We start from the raw sequence: 17396 nt of genomic DNA, 5'->3' as shown, positions 1-17396 counted from the left end.
TTCTAATGTTAAACACATATTAAAGGAATGAAAAACTTTCTGCAAGTAGGAAAGTATTATTGCTTTGTAAGTCCTTACATTATACTATTTAGATTCAAAGGCAATTAGGTTAATCAGGTTAGTTTGTCCAAATCTAAACTGTGATTTCTTTGTGACCTATAAACTTCCTAAGAGGGTTTATGGGCTCATTAGAGAAGAGTGTTTCTCTAGTACCTTCTCATTCCATTCATAATTCTTGTAGTAAAGAGTAGAAGCTGGCTTCCATAATAAAGCATGATGTCAACTCCTTGTGTCACTGTGGATGCACAGTGGACAGAACACTGAAGCACCTTCTGCTTCTGTGTGGGACACAGTTCATTTCCTGAAACCAGGATCATGCTGTTTGTGATTGTTCAAACTGAAGTTCAGAGTAGCCACTGAACTGTAGTTCAGTGTTTTCACTGAAAACGAAGTGTTTTCATCTGCTAAGTCAGCTGTGAAACAAGATACACTAGGTTTGCCTTTGAGCTGAGATATGCTCTTGCTGAGCTGGCAGAATGTTTATATGCTCTTGTGGAGCTCTTATGTCTTCTAAACCACACTTATCCTATCTTGTTCTGACGCACAGCTATGACTTCAATGTGCTCAGTAATGAGGGTTAATAATGATATTTCAGTGCACTGTCTGTGGTCACTGCTGAACTCTGTATGAGGCACTGGGATGGGGTGTCAGGATCATGTGGCTACATGGAGCCTCCAGCCTGGAAGCTTTTCTTCCACTGCCCATCCCTGCAGTTTCTTCTTTGCTGGGGCCTGTATCCTGGTGTTCTGCCCCTGCACAAACCAAAATCATTGATGCTCCTGACCCAGCACAAATTCCTGCGTGGCCCAGAAAGGATGGATGCATTGTCTGTTCCACCAACCTCAGTGGTTCTGGTACTCAAATCAGAAATCACCCATTTCCCTGTGTGCTCAACCGGGTGAAGGGCTCAACTCTCGCTTGGTCATAATGAGATAAAAATTGCCATCAGATGTGGAAACATCCCAGATCTCTGTCAGAAGTAGGATTAAAGTTTAAAGTGAACAGGACAGTGTGATGTTTGATTAAAGTGCACACTCAGTCCTGCTGAAAATTATTTTGGAAAATATGCTTCATAATTTAATGTGCCTCTAAATTGCTGTATGTCATCTACAGGTGAGTAGTGAGGAAAAATACTTGTCTCTGCTAATTTCACCTCAGTTTAATAGTGAAAATTGTCCAGAAAACCCTTGTGTTAACTTTGGTACTAAGGCAGATTCTGCACTGAACACTGTGTTTTGTTCCTGATGAGTGGCTGAGTCTCAAAATTACCATTTCCAGCAGTTTGATTCACTGTTTTACAGGCTTTGAAAATGCTAGCAGAAAGTAAAATTGATTGAATAGGACATGGCCAAGCAGGATGGGAGGATGCTGGGCAGCAGGGAGTAGTGTCCATGTAGAAAGTCTGGGGTTCTGGGCTTGTTCTGTAGCTGTATTTGGGCAAAACTATGTTGGTGACAAAAAATGTTAATTAAAAAACTATGGAGGAAGAGACTTGTTTCCTGCTCCTCTACCAACATGGTTGCTGCTGGTTGTTTCAGATCCTGAAGAACATGGAGTCTTCCAGAATTGTTCAGCCCCACTTCCTGGAGTTCTTATTGTCTCTTGGCTGGTCTGTTGACGTCGGGAAGCACCCTGGGTGGACTGGTCATGTCTCAACAAGCTGGTCAATCAACAACTGCAACAGTGATGAAGAGGGACCTGAACAAGGTAAGATGTAGTAAATGCTATAATACTAAATTAAAATGTTTAGGCTCCTTTAGAAGACAATTTAAAATTTCTTTCTCCTGTATACCTGTCTGAGCACTGGCATTTTTTTTGTTTTTTTGATAAATGCTGATGTTTGCTAGAAAGAAATGTGTAAATGTCTGTATGTTGTTGGGAGGAAGCAGTCTCAGCAAGAAATACCTCCAGCCTATATTTTTAGCAGAGTTGATGAGTCTTTATTATATTATCCCAAACCAGTATTCAGGTGAACTCGGTTGCACATTGTGCTGCGTACTGGCAAATGGGCTTGACATACTGTGTGATTCAGTGTTCTGTAAGTAGATTAAAATGGGATATTGACTCATAAGTTAGCCCTGTAGTCGTGCTTGGTAGGAAGGAATGAAAACAAGCTGCTGTTTTGTAGGTCCCAGAAGTTGGAGCCCACGTACAGCTCCTCTGTCCTGCTTCATTGGCTCTGCTGTTTTCCACTAGAGCAGCTCCTCCCCTGGGCTTGTCATGTACCACCACCCCCTCCCCATTCTGTCACCCAAAATGATCTTCAGGGCAGTGAGTTGCTGTCCCAGGGTGGGAAACTCTGTGAATTGGGTTAGTTTCTCCCTTGGACAACTTGATCAGATTCCCCAGGAAATGGTAGTGTCTGAGTTAGTTTCAGTGTCACTGCTCTGAGGACCAGGCCTGCTCTTGGTGACCTCCAGAGCTGCAACCTCTGCTGTGGGCCACCCAAAGGCAGGGAACAGGCTGGTCCCAGCTCCTTCATCGTCCTTGACCTTATGTTTGCATCAGATGTGACACTGTTACAGTTGCAGATGCTTAAGCAGCACTTGCTCTGCTGTCCCGTCACTGTGCCTTAGGAATGCCCTTCACCAGCTGAAGGCTTGTCCCTTCAGTTATGGAATAAAATTCAAACCATCAAAGGCTAGAAATGCTGGGGAGAGGTTAGAGAACAGGCATGGCTTTCTCTGAGCAAGTTAGAATGGGTTACAGAATGACCAGGTCTGGGTTTAATTTTGCAGTAAGGCCAGGGTCAGAATGTGCTTTCCTCAGAAGCAGAGCCCTCTCCCCTCCCTTGGCAGTGGATTTGTCGGTATGACTGTGCAGAAGGCAGTGCCCTGAATAAGTGGGGAACCTGGTTTGATGTGGGCTTTTTAACTTGGATTTTTTTCAGCCATTTGAATGGGATCACAGACCACCAAATAGCTGAATTAATTCAACTAACTGGGGGAAGAAGGAACCCAAAAGGCATTCAGAAATAGAAGAGAGGGAGGGCAGGTTACTACTGATCTGGTTCTGCTGAGGAAGAGTGGGAGCACAAGTCTGATGAGGAATGGCTGACGGAGCTGGGGGGGCTCAGTTGGAGGAAAAGAGGCTCGGGGGGGACCTTCTGGCTCTGCAACTCCGTGACAGGAAGGGGGGGCCAGGTCGGGTTCAGTACCTTCTCCCAGGTAACAAGTGACAGGACGAGAGGAAATGTCCTCAAGTTGTGAAGGGTTGTCCAGGTGCCCAGGACAGTAGTGGAGTAACCATCCCTGCAGGGATTTGAAAGCCTTGTGGATGTGGCCCTTGGGGACATGGGTTAGAGGTGGGCTTGGCAGTGGTGAGTTGACAGTTGGACTTGATCTTGGAAATCTTCTCCAACCTACATGATTCTGTGATTCTAGAATAGCTTCCAGTGAGTTGTGATTAAAATAATTTCTTGGGCATGTTTCCCTGCACACCTCCAAAAGCAAAGAAGTTCTTAAACAGTTGGGTTTGGGTTGTGGTGCTGTTCCCTGGGAGCTGTGCACTGGAGATGTGGGAACATTTCCCTGATGGTGAAGCATGGCTTGGAGTCTTTGGTGTGCCTCTGGCCACTTCTCTGTCAGCATGCTGAATTTCACTGCTCCACTGGCTTTGCTGAGGCAGCTATCCCAGGAACCCTTCTGTAAACTGGAACAGAGAAGTAATTAATTTCAAAGTCCTTGCTAGTCTTTCTGGAGGTGACATGGGGAAGGAAAAGAGGGGAGTGAGGTTCTTTCTGTATTTGAAGGCCTCTATTGGCCAGCTGTGACAAGGGAATCAGTAGGAGGTCAGAATGAGGAGCTTCCTTGCATGGATTGTAGCCAGATCTTAGTTTCTTGACAGAGAAAATACTGAGGAGAGTCTGTAGAAACTGGTTTGAATTCTAGAATAGTATCAGATTGGAGTTATAAATGTAGTCATTCCTTTGGGAATGGAATGACTAACTGAATGATCCTGCTAGAGGGAATGCTCAGAAATAGATAGTAGGTATATTCTTGTAGTAGATGTGCTTACAAGAATACTAGGAAATAAGGAATCCAGTACATTGGAAATGTGTTCAACTTAAAGGCATTTTGGGTTGGGAATGGCTTTTCCTTCAAAAAAGCAAAAACATTTATCTGAGAAGAGTGGTTAGCCATGAGATGTGACTGTGAAATCCTTTAATTTTAAAATGAGATTTGCATGATTTTTTTTCTCATTGATTGCACCTTGTGCTTCCTTCTGACCAAACTGTCCTTTTCTGTCCATTTTAGATGATCTAATTATCTCAGAAGATGTTGGGGCAAGTATCTTCAACGGGCAGAAGAAGGTGCTGTACTATGCAGATGCTCTGACAGAAATCGCCTTTGTTGTCCCGTCCACCGGTGGGTCCCTGAGTAAGATTTCTCTGTACACGCTCTTCACAAAAATGAAACCAACATTTTTTGTTAGAGAGCTTTTTCAGAAGCAAAACCTTAATAAGCTACCTAGCAGTGTGTTTAGCAAGACTCTTGTCAGAAAGCTATGGACATTTAAATTACAGCATCCTAATCCTTAGACTCCTTCCTGAGGTGGCATCTGTTCTGAACCCCTCTTTCTCAGTGTGAGATGATCAGTAGATGCCCAGGGGTGCACAGCAGTTTTGCTGTTATGTGGGTGTGTTACACTGGACCTGTGGTTCACCAGCAACTGGTGATGTGTGGGTTTTTTTCCCTTTCCTGTCAGTGATGTGCTCCTGCAGCACATGGAGGAGCATGTGCACCACTGCTAGGTAGGGAAGCAACAGGTTTCATGGCATCCTTGAGACATTAAAACTGATGTGCAAAAGTTACCTGGAATAAAAGGGTTGTAGACATATGAAGGAGGAGACTGTATTCCGCAGAAAATTGCTGGGACACTGGTGAATCCATAGGGAATGCTTTAATTGCAGTCTGTTTCTGGAATAATTGGCAGTTATTGTCTCCTGGCTCCTCTTCCTGCTTATGGGTGCTATGGTGGCTTGGCCATACATCTATGTATATTTAGTTTCAAAAGCCTTACAACATGTTTTAGTTTCAGAATTGTACGCATGATGACAGTAAGTTTTTTTTGGCAGAAGAGTAGACAAAACCCACCTTCTTTCTTCTGACCTACAGCTGACTCACTGGAAAGCAGTGTCTCTGACCAAGAAAGTGACTCCAACATGGATCTGCTGCCAGGAATATTGAAGCAGCAGCCTCTGACACTTGAACTCTTCCCCAACCATACAGACAATCTTAATCCCTCCCAGCGGGTAAGGCAAAACTTGCATTGAAAAATGGCTATTTTCTTTCTTTTTCTCTCAAGAAGCACACTGGCAATGCTGCAGGATTTTTCATAGTATATGATTTGGTTTCCTGGGATGTAGAACTCCTTGTTCCTTGCCATTAATCTTTGTCTGCTTTGGTCCTGCCAGAATTTGCACCTACAGTAGGAGATTGTGAGACTACATTACAAATATAAAACTTAGGCATACTAAGTAGCAATACTCTGCATCCTGAAATGTGTGCAGGAAAAAGTATATGCAGTAGTTACAGAATAATTAAGATGCAAATCCATGCTTGGAAACTGAGGATAGACAGATGTGAACACTTTTCCTACCTGCCCAATTTAAAACAGTGTGTCAGTTGTGTCCGAAGTACCACATGTGAAGTTGCTTTTGTACTGTAACAAAGCAGAAAAACATGAACTGCTGTATCTGTAAGCAAAGGATTCACAATTGTTGATTGCCTGTTTAGAATTCACTTCCAATGTATATTTAGGTACTGATTTAAGGTCTTTGAGAACATTAAGAAAAATTTTAAACTGATGCAAGATTGAATGTATTAATTTGGGTTGAGTATAGGTAGTGTGGAGACCCAGATTGCAGTGGGTAGTTCCAGCACAGCTGCCCTGACTCGAGAGCTGGTAGAGCTTGTACCTGGCTGAGATGTGCGTGACTGGGGAGCAGCTGGGAAATACTCGTTGGCTGCATTACTGGACTCATGATGTTTGTGTTCAAAACAGCTCAGTCCTACTTCCAGATCCAAGAGGATGCCTCAGGGCCGGACCATTCCACCGATGGGACCTGAAACCAAAGTGTATGTGGTCTGGGTGGAACGTTACGATGATATCGGTGCGTACAAGTTCTTACTGTTCGCTGAAGTAACAACAGAGCGGGAACCAGAGAAAAAACTGTTCCCTTCTTTTATCAAATGCTAGATCATGAAACCACAGACTGGTTTGGGTTGGAAGGGACCTTTAAAGGTCATTTAGTACAAGTCCCCTGCCATGCTCAGGGACACCTTCCACTAGATGGGGTTGCTCCAAGCCCCGTCCAACCTGGCCTTGGACATTTCCAGGGATGGGGCAGCCACAGCGTCTCTGGCCAACCTTTACCAGGGCCTCACCACCCTCACAATAAAAATAAATCCTTATTAATGTCTGTAACAACACTTCTAAGATTCTGAATCATTTTTCTGATATTTGAATGGCAATCCATGGGGTGTAGATGAATCAGTAGCATATGTAGGTCTGAAGTTCCCGTTAGCTCTGGCAGTACCTGTGAAATGCTGTCATGAACCTTCTTAAGCTCAGCACACAACGCAGTGTGCCTCCCTTCTTTTGAGTTCCCCTCAGTTGCTGTCTTCTCAGGGCGAATGTGGTTTCCTTTAACAAAAATGGCTTCTGACACCTGCTGCTTCTGTGCTGAAGGGATCATCACCCTCCTTGGTTTGGTGGTACCTTTGAAACTCTCCATGTTCTCTCTCAGGAGAGGGCTCGTTTGTTCTGCACTCAGAGTGCCTGTCCCATGCTGTGCATCCCAGCTCCCTTCCTGTCCTGTTGCTCAGGCAGGGTCCTACTCCTGCTGCAACTTCATGTTTCTTAGTTTGGTGGTTCCTCTCTTACTCTGGGTAGTGGCTGGTCTGGGAGAGACCCAGCTTTGCTCATCCTGTTACAGCTGTGGCATGGCCATGGTGGGCAGCTGGCTCTAGGTTTGAGGAGTCCTTCGTCCCCAAGAGCTTTTTGTGTGCTGGTTCCAGGCCACGGCCTGGCCTCAGCGCTGTGCGAGAGGCTCTCTGCACTGGCCCAGCTTAGCAGTGCCTGCAACACAGGCCAGTAACCGATGCTTTACTGTCTTTGATTTCTAATCTTGGTTCTCAGTCTGGCAGTAAGGGTGGACCTTAATTAAGCCCTTAGCTCCTTCCAGAGTAAAGCCAACAAGAGAGTGGGAGCGATCAAGAGGAAGCTTCCTGTGAAGTGTAGATGTAAATTGTCAGGAAGACCACCTTGTCCGCAGCACATCCCTCAGAGCCTTACTGGGATCAGGAGAGACAGCAGGTTCTGCAGCATCATTTCCTTATCTGGACATGGGCCCAGAGGGTGTTCCTTTTATCTTCAGAAGTCCCTCGCCCACTTCAGTTTCCAAACTGGTGTCCCTGACCCACTTCCTTCTTGGGTGGCAGCTAAAGCCAACTCACTGAAGAGGCAGCAACTGTGCCACACAGGCATGTTTCTGCTTGGCTGCTTCTTTCAGCAGCCGTAGGAATCTCCCAGAATTCTGGACCTGGAGCTGAAGAAATGAGTTTGTGAGCCTCAGTAAGCGTGGCAGTTGGATGGGGGGAGGAGGAGCTCTTGGAAGTGGCTCCTAGCCCAGGGGCTTTGCCATATGCTCCTTATGTTCTTGGCTTTTGCCTTATGCTTCTTGCTTATCTTAGAGTCTGGACAGTGGAAAAGCTGTCACTTTTTAGTCAAGGGTATCACTCCAGTGCCAGCTGCCTGCCCTCCCTCTTGCTCCGTCTCAGAGTGTTTCCATGGCTCCCTATGCTCTCCCTCTCTTGCTCCAGCTGTTGAGTACCCAGCTCTCATGTCAAAATCTGGTTTTGGACCTTAGACTCTTTCTGTGGAAGCACTGTCCTGCTGCCCAGACTGGACTTTTGTGAATGACCCTCAACATCTGTCACCCCAACAAGGAAGTGCCAAATCCCCTTCCAGGCATTCAGGTTCTTGCTTCCTGCACCTTCATTATCCAGTCCTTGTTACCAAGTACATGGCAGCAGAGTTGTAGGTTATGGTGGGGGTCTGTGGAACTTAGATTTGAGGAAGGATACTGTGTTTGTGGGAGCAGGGCTCAAGGGAACTGTAGGTGTGAGCAGTGGCATTGTTTGACATTCTTAGCGCTGTTCTTGACGCTGATTGCTTGTGGATGGGTGGAGATACTGTGAATAATAATTTAAAAGCTCTTTTGTAATTGAAGTAGTTCATCTCATTCCTGCTTTCAAAGTTCCTCTAGAGATTTTGACCTTTGAGAGAATGGAGGATCTGGGACGTCCTCTGTTGAGTGCAGGTGGCTGAGATGTGTCTGTACACTCCAATGAATGCTTAAACTTAAAGACATTACCATGTAGGAACATCCATGGTATAAATGCTTGAGGGCTGTGTGGATTTGACTGATGATAAATAATTTTTCCCTGCATGCACACAAAAAAAATCAAAAACTGGAGTAGATAAACTTTATTTGGTGCGTGCTGTTCTTACAGAAAACTTCCCCCTCCCTGATCTGGTGTCTGAGACAAGCACTGGTGTGGAAACCACAGCCAATAGTAGCACTTCCCTGAGGTAAGACTGCTCTTATTTTCATTATTTTTCTTGATTCCTCAGTGGACCTTTTTTGGTGGAAAACATGAAAGAGCTTTTCATATCACTGTAGATAAAACATAAATTAGGGAACAGAAAATGTGTTGTTTTATCTGAGTCTGCGATGAGCCTCCCTCCTGATTCACTCCCTGGTGAGGTGGTTAGTGCTGTGTACGGATTGTGCCAGGCTGCAGGGCTCTCCAGCCTATGGAGACAGGAGATCATAGGCACAGTACAACTGATGGAGCCCTCCTAAGGTCCAGAGCATACCCCAGGATCCCTTCTGCCTTAGCCATGAGGCATTTTTTAACTTTAACACTTGAACTGGACATTTTTCTTCTATAGATTAATTGAAACAGTGCTGTAAAACTGATTTAATAGTTATGGTTTTTCCCTTAAGATCTACCACTCCTGAGAAGGAAGTTCCTGTGATCTTCATCCATCCTTTAAACACTGGCTTATTCAGGATAAAACTACAAGGAGCAACTGGGAAATTCAACATGGTTATCCCACTGGTGGATGGAATGATAGTCAGCAGGAGAGCTCTTGGTAAGCTAAAGGGTTTTAGGAAGGCTCATGTTTTTATTTTATTTCTTTTTAATTATAATATATCTGCAAAATACATGGTCTGGAATCTTTCCTTGGAAAAAGTGTTGGGCATGGCAGAACAAACAAAAGCCATGGTTTTGCAGCAGCGGCAGGAGCAGGAACAGCAGAGGGAGCAGGAGGGCAGTGCTTGGCTGCCAGCACAGCAGGAGAGAGGGGCTGGGCTGGAGATTGGAATGGGGCCTCTTCTTTACGTAGGAGAGATCCCAAATGTGACCCTAACGTTTGCATGGAGAACCAAGGTGTGCTGGAAGGTACTGCTGAATTTTTGGCTGTGCTGGCATGCTGTGTGTTCCTTTTGGTTCAGAAGCCAGGTAGGGGTTAAAACCACAGCAGCTGAAGATTTTCTAATGTGTTCAGTAAAAATCCCACGCAGGCATGTGTTAACAGGGTGTGTGTCCACTGCCTCTTCCTCTGTTCCTGGGTGGATTCATGGATCTATCTTGGTATTGGTGCTACTTAGCTTCAGCAACTGGAAATCTCACCCAGTGAGAGCAGTTCATGAGACAGAGCAAATGAACTAATGGGCATTAGAATACCTGTACCTGCCCATAAAACTGCTTTGTAGGAGATGACTTTCACGTTCTGGGGTTTGCATGCTTAATTCAGCACTGGGGAAATTAAAGCCAGACTGAGCCCTAAATAACATTTATAAATTCAGCTGCTGACAGTGGCTTTTACTGAAAAAGAATCAGGTGTGTTTTCCTAGAGTTGGATTTGTTTTTCAGCTGCATCAGGACTGTTAATATAGTGAAATTTGTTGTCTCTGAGTTCAGCAGCTGCGGTTTGTATGCAGTCAGGAATTAAGTCCTCTAAATAAGGAAGGCTGTTTCTGCCTGTAAGGAAGAGCTTGTGAAACAGCAAAGGGGGTAAGGGACGCTTACTTCCTTAGAGACATATGAATTTCATTTCAAAATAAAATAAGATAAAGTTCACTGCCAGTTTTGGCCGAATGCTACTGCTTCTGTTCCCCACCTCCTTCTTCCTCCACATCCAGCAGTGTGAGTTACAGAGAGGTGAAAACAGTGGCAAGGCAGTGAGGGGAAGAGAAACCAGTGCCAGCCACAACCCAGCAGGTCTTTCCTCATCCCCTTTCCAAGTGGGAGACTGCAATTTCTACTGGAAAAAAGTACTGACAGGCACTTGTTTCACTCTCAGGGCTCCCCTGACATTACCTGGTGTGACCTCAGGCCCCCCGAGCTCTGATGTCCCCATGTGGTGTGGCCAGGGCTGTGGCACCGCAACTCTTGTATTGGCTGCCCTGGATTCTTTGCCCTCTTGTCCCAAGGGTGCTGTTGCAGGCAGCTGCTTGCCTCTGGCAAAGCTGAGAAATCCTTCTCCTCCAGCCAGTTTTGGGTACTACAGAGTGAGTCCCTTCCTTCCTTTTTCCCTTGAAGGTCCTTGCAGGCCTAGGGACCATGGCTGTCTGTTATCACTTGCTCATGGAGAAAAGTCCTTGACTTGGTGGTGCTGAACATCTCCCCTGGGTTTAGATGGGACAGACCCCAAAATTGTCTTTAGCTGGGAAGCCAGCAAAGGGGCACAGGCTTGATTAAAATTTAAACTTGATTCAAATGTTGTTTCTTTTTCAGGTTTCTTAGTGAGGCAGACAGTAATAAATATTTGTCGGAGAAAGAGGCTGGAAAGTGATTCCTACAACCCCCCCCATGTCCGTCGAAAACAGAAAATAGCAGATATTGTCAATAAATACCGGAACAGGCAGCTGGAGCCGGAGTTTTATACCTCACTTTTCCAGGAGGTTGGGCTCAAGAACTGCAACCCCTAGGTCACTATCCTTCCAGGACAATTAGATCAGAGCTTGGTGGCTACACTAATGAAAACAGTTAAATAACAACAAATTTCCTCAGCCCTCTGGAATTCAGGAAATCATGTTCTAGCACAAGTCAGCAGATACCATGTGGGAGGAATGAGAAATGAATCCAAAACATTGCAGTTGGGATATTGACTTAATTCACCTACCCTCAAAAATTTCTGAATTCCAGTCTTCCTGGATGCTAGCAACATAATCTCTTCACCTAGTCATCCATTCCAGACTAATTAGGAACTGTATGTGTCTCACTCTGAGGGGAAAACAATCAAAGTAAAGCCATCTCTGCATATGAGGATGGAAAACAGAGTACAAACAACCTGCCATCAAACACCTCGCTGCACCCCCATGTCCAAGGGTAAGGGAGCAGGATCTCTCCTTGGGGAGAAATCTATTTCAGAGCATTAACTATCCCTGCAAGACCTTCAAAGAAATGTTCAGTCCCCCTTCAGCGCTCAACAGAAGATCCTTCACTGCTTGTAATCCATTTGTGTACCAAAAGCAAGAAGAGGAAGATTGCTCGGAAACACCAGGCCTTGAAATCCAAAGCCCAGATGCTGTGTGTGGCCATTCCCTCCAGGGCTGGGAGTGAGTCCATCTGCATGAGATTTTTCCTGCTGACAACAACCACCACTTGAAATTAACTGACTTTCCAACAGCAGTTGTTACTGGATAGAAGCTTTTGGTTATATAAAGCAAGGTTATGACTTTCAGGTCTGTTGCAAAATGTCACATTTAATTTCAGTAGTTTGATTTTTATTTTTTTAAATTTTTTTTATGCGACTGCTTAATTTATTTTGAAGTGTCTGTATCACCTACTCACCATTTCCATAAAAAGTATAAACATCACTTGCCTTCCTTCCATTGGATTGAAATCTGAGATTCCGGGGCTGCCTCCTCCTTGTTATTTATAGCATGAGCAGTTTTCGCAGCTTCTACAACACTTTTCAGAAGCTCCTGTTAAACAGACTAAAACAACTTGAAAAGAAAATTCAAGAGTTCTTCTTTTTCCCCATTAACTGCAATTCCATGAAGTCCCTTTGGAGTTATAACTCAAATTGTTTTAAGTCTCCTGTACGGTCTCACACTCGCAGCAGTGCTTCCCTTCCACCTAGGTCAGGAGTTTTTGTTTCAGCCTGTGGATTTGACATGTTCAGGACTCGAAGGATGTGCTGGGAAAAGGTGTTTACAGCTCTGGTGTGACACTGGGAATCTCAGAGATGCCGTGGGCGCTGGCAGCCTTGGGAGCACCCTCCATCTCCTGGCACATCCCGCTGGTGTTGCAGCAATGGATCATGGTTGGCACTCCTGGGGAGGTGCAGCCTCTGGTCACTGGCAGCAGCAAAGGTCCTTACCCTTCCAGCACCAGGTAATGGAAGAGGATGACTGCGAGCAGGAATTTGGGGAGCGCCTCACGTTTATTTCGAAAGTGGTTTTTCTTAGCCATGCTGTGCATTGCAGTGATACCTGTCAGGCACTGAATTTTGATATTTCAGAGTTACTTTTTGCAACAGTTCTGACCTGAAGCAGTCTTAATTGTTTCATTAGCTGCCAAGGACAGACCTTGCTCCCAGCTTTCCATGTGGTTTTTCACAAAGAGATCATGGAAACACAGGCCCCTAAAAATACATGTGAAAGGACTTTCAGGTTATCAACCAAGCAAATTTTAGGCAACGTGTGTTTGTTGAAAGGGACAAGTGCACCGACTTCTTAACTCAGCAGCTCTGTAATTTGATCTAGATGAATCAATAGTGAAAAAATGAAGCCACCCAAAGAAAACTCCTGCAGCAGGAAGCACGCTCCGTGCTGCCCACGTGGCACATGGCAGGAGGAGCCCTAAGGCAGCATTTGGGTGCATTGGCCAAGATGTGCAGGGAACCTTGGACAGCCTCATTCCTCTGCCAAACTCCTGTCAGCAGCAATTTAATGCACGGGCACTAAATTTACCCACACTGTGTATGTACCTATTGGATCCAGTTAATGGCCAAACACACTTTAGTCCGCTGGTTTAAGAGGCATGAGCGATGCATGTGTAACCAATAAACATCCTGAGCAATCCCATGTCTGCACATCAGTAGCATACCAGCAACCCCCATCCTGCAGCAGAGTGTTACACAGGCTGGGTGCAGCACTGAGCTGCACCATGAGCTGTGGTCAGGCTGCACCCAGGAACACAGGGATGGGCATCTGGGGAACCCTCTGTGGGTTCTGGCAAGGCCAAGATTGCCAGCTGGATTGCTTGAAGATTTACTTTTTAAAAAAGGCCTGTGCTTGGCTGGAGGGTCGTCTTCAGTCTGTTTCCATGTTCATCTGAGGCATGGGGTTGGCACCCATGGGAGCAGGAACAGCCATGAGAGCAATGGGACTTGGCAGAGCTCTGGAAAGAAGGGAACTTGGGCACGTTTTGGCTACTCCAGTGCTGGGGGACGGGCGTTTAGACCCTGTGTCAGATGAGTTGTAGAACCAGCTGGTGCGCAGGTCACGAGCTGGCAGTGGGGCCTGGCTGTAGGTGGTGGATTCACTCTCTGGAAAGGTGAGCCTTCAGGACAGGCCCAGTGCAGTATAAAAACATTGTGATGCAGAAATGCCTGCCTTTCCCCAGGGTTTGGATGCTGGTGGCAGCAGTGGCACCCTGGGTAGAGCTGTGCCACTGGAGGATGCCTGCAGGGACTGTCCCTCCTTCTCCTGTGTGTGTGTGTAGCTCTCAGGCTTCATAACAAAATGCATACCACCAATTTGGGAATTATATCCAGCTCCTGTTGAAGTCTGGCCAAACTAATGGCTTCAGCTAGTCCAGAGTACAGCCTTCAGTGTCTTTCCCTTAAAGTGTCAGAGCAAATGGTCTTTATTTCCATGGCATTTGCAAGAGTTAGTCAAGAATCCAGAGGGTTTTTTTACATCATGAACTGCTGCCAGGGGGTTTTGATTTGATGCTTGAGTGGTCTGGGTCAGTGTCCCTGTCCAGCAGAGGTGACAAGCGCTGACCCCCTCACTGACCTGCGTGTAGGTGGCACTGAGCTGCAAGTGTTCCACAAGAACTAAACTGAGACTCTCTCTTTTCATCAAACCTTTCAGTTTGGGGTCATAACAGAGCAGGAAGGGTGATCACCATCACCTTGTTACAGTGTTGGAATTATAGAAATTTTAGTACCTTAATAGAGATTCTTTTAAAGAAAGCATTTCTTTTAAAGCTATTTTAAAAAGGCATTAGAACCTTACAGCAGGCAGGAGAAGGGGAGGACAGGGCCTGTGGAAATTCGGGTGTCTGTGGGTAGCAGTGTGTGCAAGGCCATAGGGAGGAGCAGCCCTGGCTGCCCCTGGGCTGTGTGTGCTGGGTTCTCCATAGGTCACAGTGTTTCCTTCCACGAGGTTCTGAATGCCCAGGAAGAGGAGAGAACTAAATTTCAGTCTCACAGACAAATTTCATACTATTTCATGATTGTGTGATTGAGTGATGTCTCTGAAGGCAAAACACAGCCCTTTTCCCCATGGGTTTTAGCAGGAGCAATTAGAAGTGAGGATGCCGGATATCATGTGCTTCAATCATAGACAATTTGTATGAATACCTGTATGTTGCCAAGATATGAACTTTTTGTTCTTATTGTATTTTTCTGTAAATATTCCTGGCGCTAAGTTGTAAAGTAAAGGCAAAATGTAAATATGAAGATGTGAACTATGTTCCCTTGTCTCTAGTACTTTATCTCTTATTTGTTTAGAGAAGGCACACAAAGGCTTGTTTGTATTTATGCCAATTCTTTGTCCAGGAGAAACACATCAAATATTGAATGTAACACAATTAGTCCAATAAATTTTAAAGATTCTTATCTAGTAACTTTGCACTAGTCAGTTTTTAATATTTTCAAAGCTTTGGTTGAAATTCTCCAGAGTTGTTTCCCGGGGCAGTAGCAGACAGAGGCAGCAGAATTGCACACCCTCTCCACCACAGTAGCTCTGAGAACAGCACACTGGCTTCTAGAGAGGGAAATCACATGGCATCTCAACAGCATGGGGAATGAGAATGTGGAAAAACAGCTGTTGAAGGGAGATGGGTATTCCTGCAATGCCAGTGTTCTCTGGTCACTCCATGTCTGCTTCCCATCTCGGGTGTGGGCCCCCCATGGCACAGCTGCTCCAGGCATCTGCCAGCAGGACAGGGAGGCTGCTGGGATAAAGCCACGTGCTTCAGGTGTGGCATGGAGTTCTGTGAGTGTGAGGGATGGCTCTGCTGTCCAGGCAGATGGGGGAGAAGGGCTGTGACTTCCCAGGTTTGCATTTGGAGAGGAGCTGGGCAGCAGTGAGAGAGGGCGATGTGCCCAGCGAGCCCTGGGGAACTGGGATGGCTTCAGGAGGCCTGGGGTAGAGAGTGGGTTGTCAGTGGCATCCAGCCAGATCCCCGGGGACCCTCTCTGGGCTCCCTAGGGGAGGGGAGGAGGAGGAGGAGGATCCTGCCTGTGTATCTGTGCTGCAGTGCAGGGGCTGGTTCCCTGGCAGGGGCCCTGCAGTGTCCCTGTGATTTCACCTTTGCAGCAGCTCTGGTGCCTTTCCCAAGCTACCCCCTCCTCGATGTACCTGAGGGCTGGAACAAAAACACTGAACTGACTGTTCCAGAAACCTCGAGCTGGGATCTGGGAACATCTGTTTTCCTGCTGGCTCCATCTTTGGTAACTTCAGCTGGTGCTACCTGCCCAAGCTCCTCACCACGATGCTTCAGGGAAGGTTAGGGCAGGTCCCACACTGATCTCTGAAGAATTACACAAGTGAGCATTAAATAGTTAAATATCTTCCTTCACCATCCCACAGTGCATGGCCAGGGGCAGGAAGGGTATTCTGGGGCAGGTGTTGGAGCCCGATGCATTCTTCTTCCCTACAAAGGAAGCAAAAGGCCGCAGTGGAGCAGCCCAGCCTCTCCCAGGGGCTGGGGACCCTTGGCTGTTCCTGCCCTGTGTCCTGCCCACTCGTTCAGGCTTCTTCCTCACTGGGGGCTTCTGCATGTTGCTCTTCCAGTGGCCTTTCCACAGCTTTCATTTTGCTGAGTGCAGGTTCTGGCCATGCCTGAGCCCGTGCAGGGCACAGGTCTGCAGTTGACGTCTGCTCCGCCTCCAGGCAAAGGAAAGAACTTTCCTTTGCTGCAGTTTTCCTAAAACAAGTTTTCAGCCCAAAGTGGACAGGCTCTTTGTCCCTGGCAAAATGAAGTGCAGGCAGTCTGGTGGCAGGACCCCGAGTGGCCCAGATCCCTCCAGCCACATGCTGCATTTGGGTGCCATGGACTCATCCTGCCCCAGCGCTGGTCACCCCGAGCTGGTGCCAGCCTCCCTCTCCTTTCCCCAGTTTTATTGACAGACCTGACAGGCTGAGCATTAGGTACATTCCCCCTTCCCGAGCTGTGCCGGGTGTGGGGACACCCAGAGCTTTGGAGCCTGACCCAGGGTCACAGCAGCCCCTGAACCCTGCTGTGGGAGTGGGGTGGCACCTGCAGATCCTCAGACCATCCTGTGTGGCAGCCCCCAGGGTGGCCTTGGGAGAGCTCCCAGCAGGACCAGGGGCTGGGCAGGGGGCTGAGGGCACCTCCTGGTCTGGGGTTCTTGGGAGGAGGGATGTTGGGGAGGGATCAGTCACTGCTCAGCTGTTTCAGGAGAATGGAAATCCCACCTAAGGGCTGTGGATTGGAAGTGCCTCTCCATCAGCCGAGCCTGTGGAATGGGCAGTGCTTGGCATGGGCGGGCTGTGTGGCTGCACGGTGGGGAACAAGCTTCAGCTGTGAGCCCAGGAGCTCAAAGGCAAACTCCAGTGGCTCCTCAGCCTCAGCTCCTGGGGCAGAAGGGCCCAGCTGGGAGCAGCCCTGGGAAGCTGCTCGGTTTCTGTGGAAGGTCCCCTGTGCCCCGTGGGTCTTCACTGCTGGGAGTGGAGTCACAGAACCGCTGTAGTGCACCTGGGGTTGTTTGGGAGGCAGCACACGGGTGACTGCTGTAAGAACAGAGTAACAAATCTGGGATGAGGCAAGAGTGGCCACAGCCTGGAGCAGCCCAGCAGTGTTGTTCTCACCCTCTGCCACAACCAGAAATGAGAATTAACCCCATGTCCTGCCCAGTCCGGGCAAGAAAAGGGGCTGGTAGGGGGATGTCGAGGAGATGACTCTTCCCCAGCACCCTCTGTCATCTTCATCAGCTCAATTCCTATAAACTTCCTGAGGAAGCAGAAGCACTGCACACCAACACCCAAGACACCTGTTCTTCTTGCTGCAGCATGGCTGCTTCTGACCACAAATGAAGCCAAATTGCATTGCAGA

General features: G+C 47.0%; 1 protein-coding gene across 5 annotated transcripts in view; it reads left to right on the top strand.

Moving 5' to 3' along the window:
- The window catches only part of RALGAPB (Ral GTPase activating protein non-catalytic subunit beta), a 63448-nt gene extending 48506 nt beyond the window's left edge, over positions 1-14942 (top strand). For all 5 annotated transcript variants that reach the window (XM_032704858.1, XM_032704857.1, XM_032704856.1 and 2 more), the window contains 7 exons: positions 1599-1767; positions 4317-4439; positions 5178-5314; positions 6067-6175; positions 8580-8658; positions 9077-9225; positions 10875-14942. In XM_032704858.1, coding sequence (XP_032560749.1) covers positions 1599-1767; positions 4317-4439; positions 5178-5314; positions 6067-6175; positions 8580-8658; positions 9077-9225; positions 10875-11068 — 960 coding nt within the window. In that variant the 3' untranslated portion in view covers positions 11069-14942. The remainder of the gene's footprint in view (positions 1-1598; positions 1768-4316; positions 4440-5177; positions 5315-6066; positions 6176-8579; positions 8659-9076; positions 9226-10874) is intronic.
- The last annotated feature ends 2454 nt before the right edge of the window (positions 14943-17396 follow it).

Source organism: Chiroxiphia lanceolata, chromosome 17 (assembly GCF_009829145.1).
Source record: "Chiroxiphia lanceolata isolate bChiLan1 chromosome 17, bChiLan1.pri, whole genome shotgun sequence".
In the NCBI taxonomy this organism is placed as follows: domain Eukaryota; kingdom Metazoa; phylum Chordata; class Aves; order Passeriformes; family Pipridae; genus Chiroxiphia; species Chiroxiphia lanceolata.
This window is presented reverse-complemented; position numbering and strand designations above follow the sequence as displayed.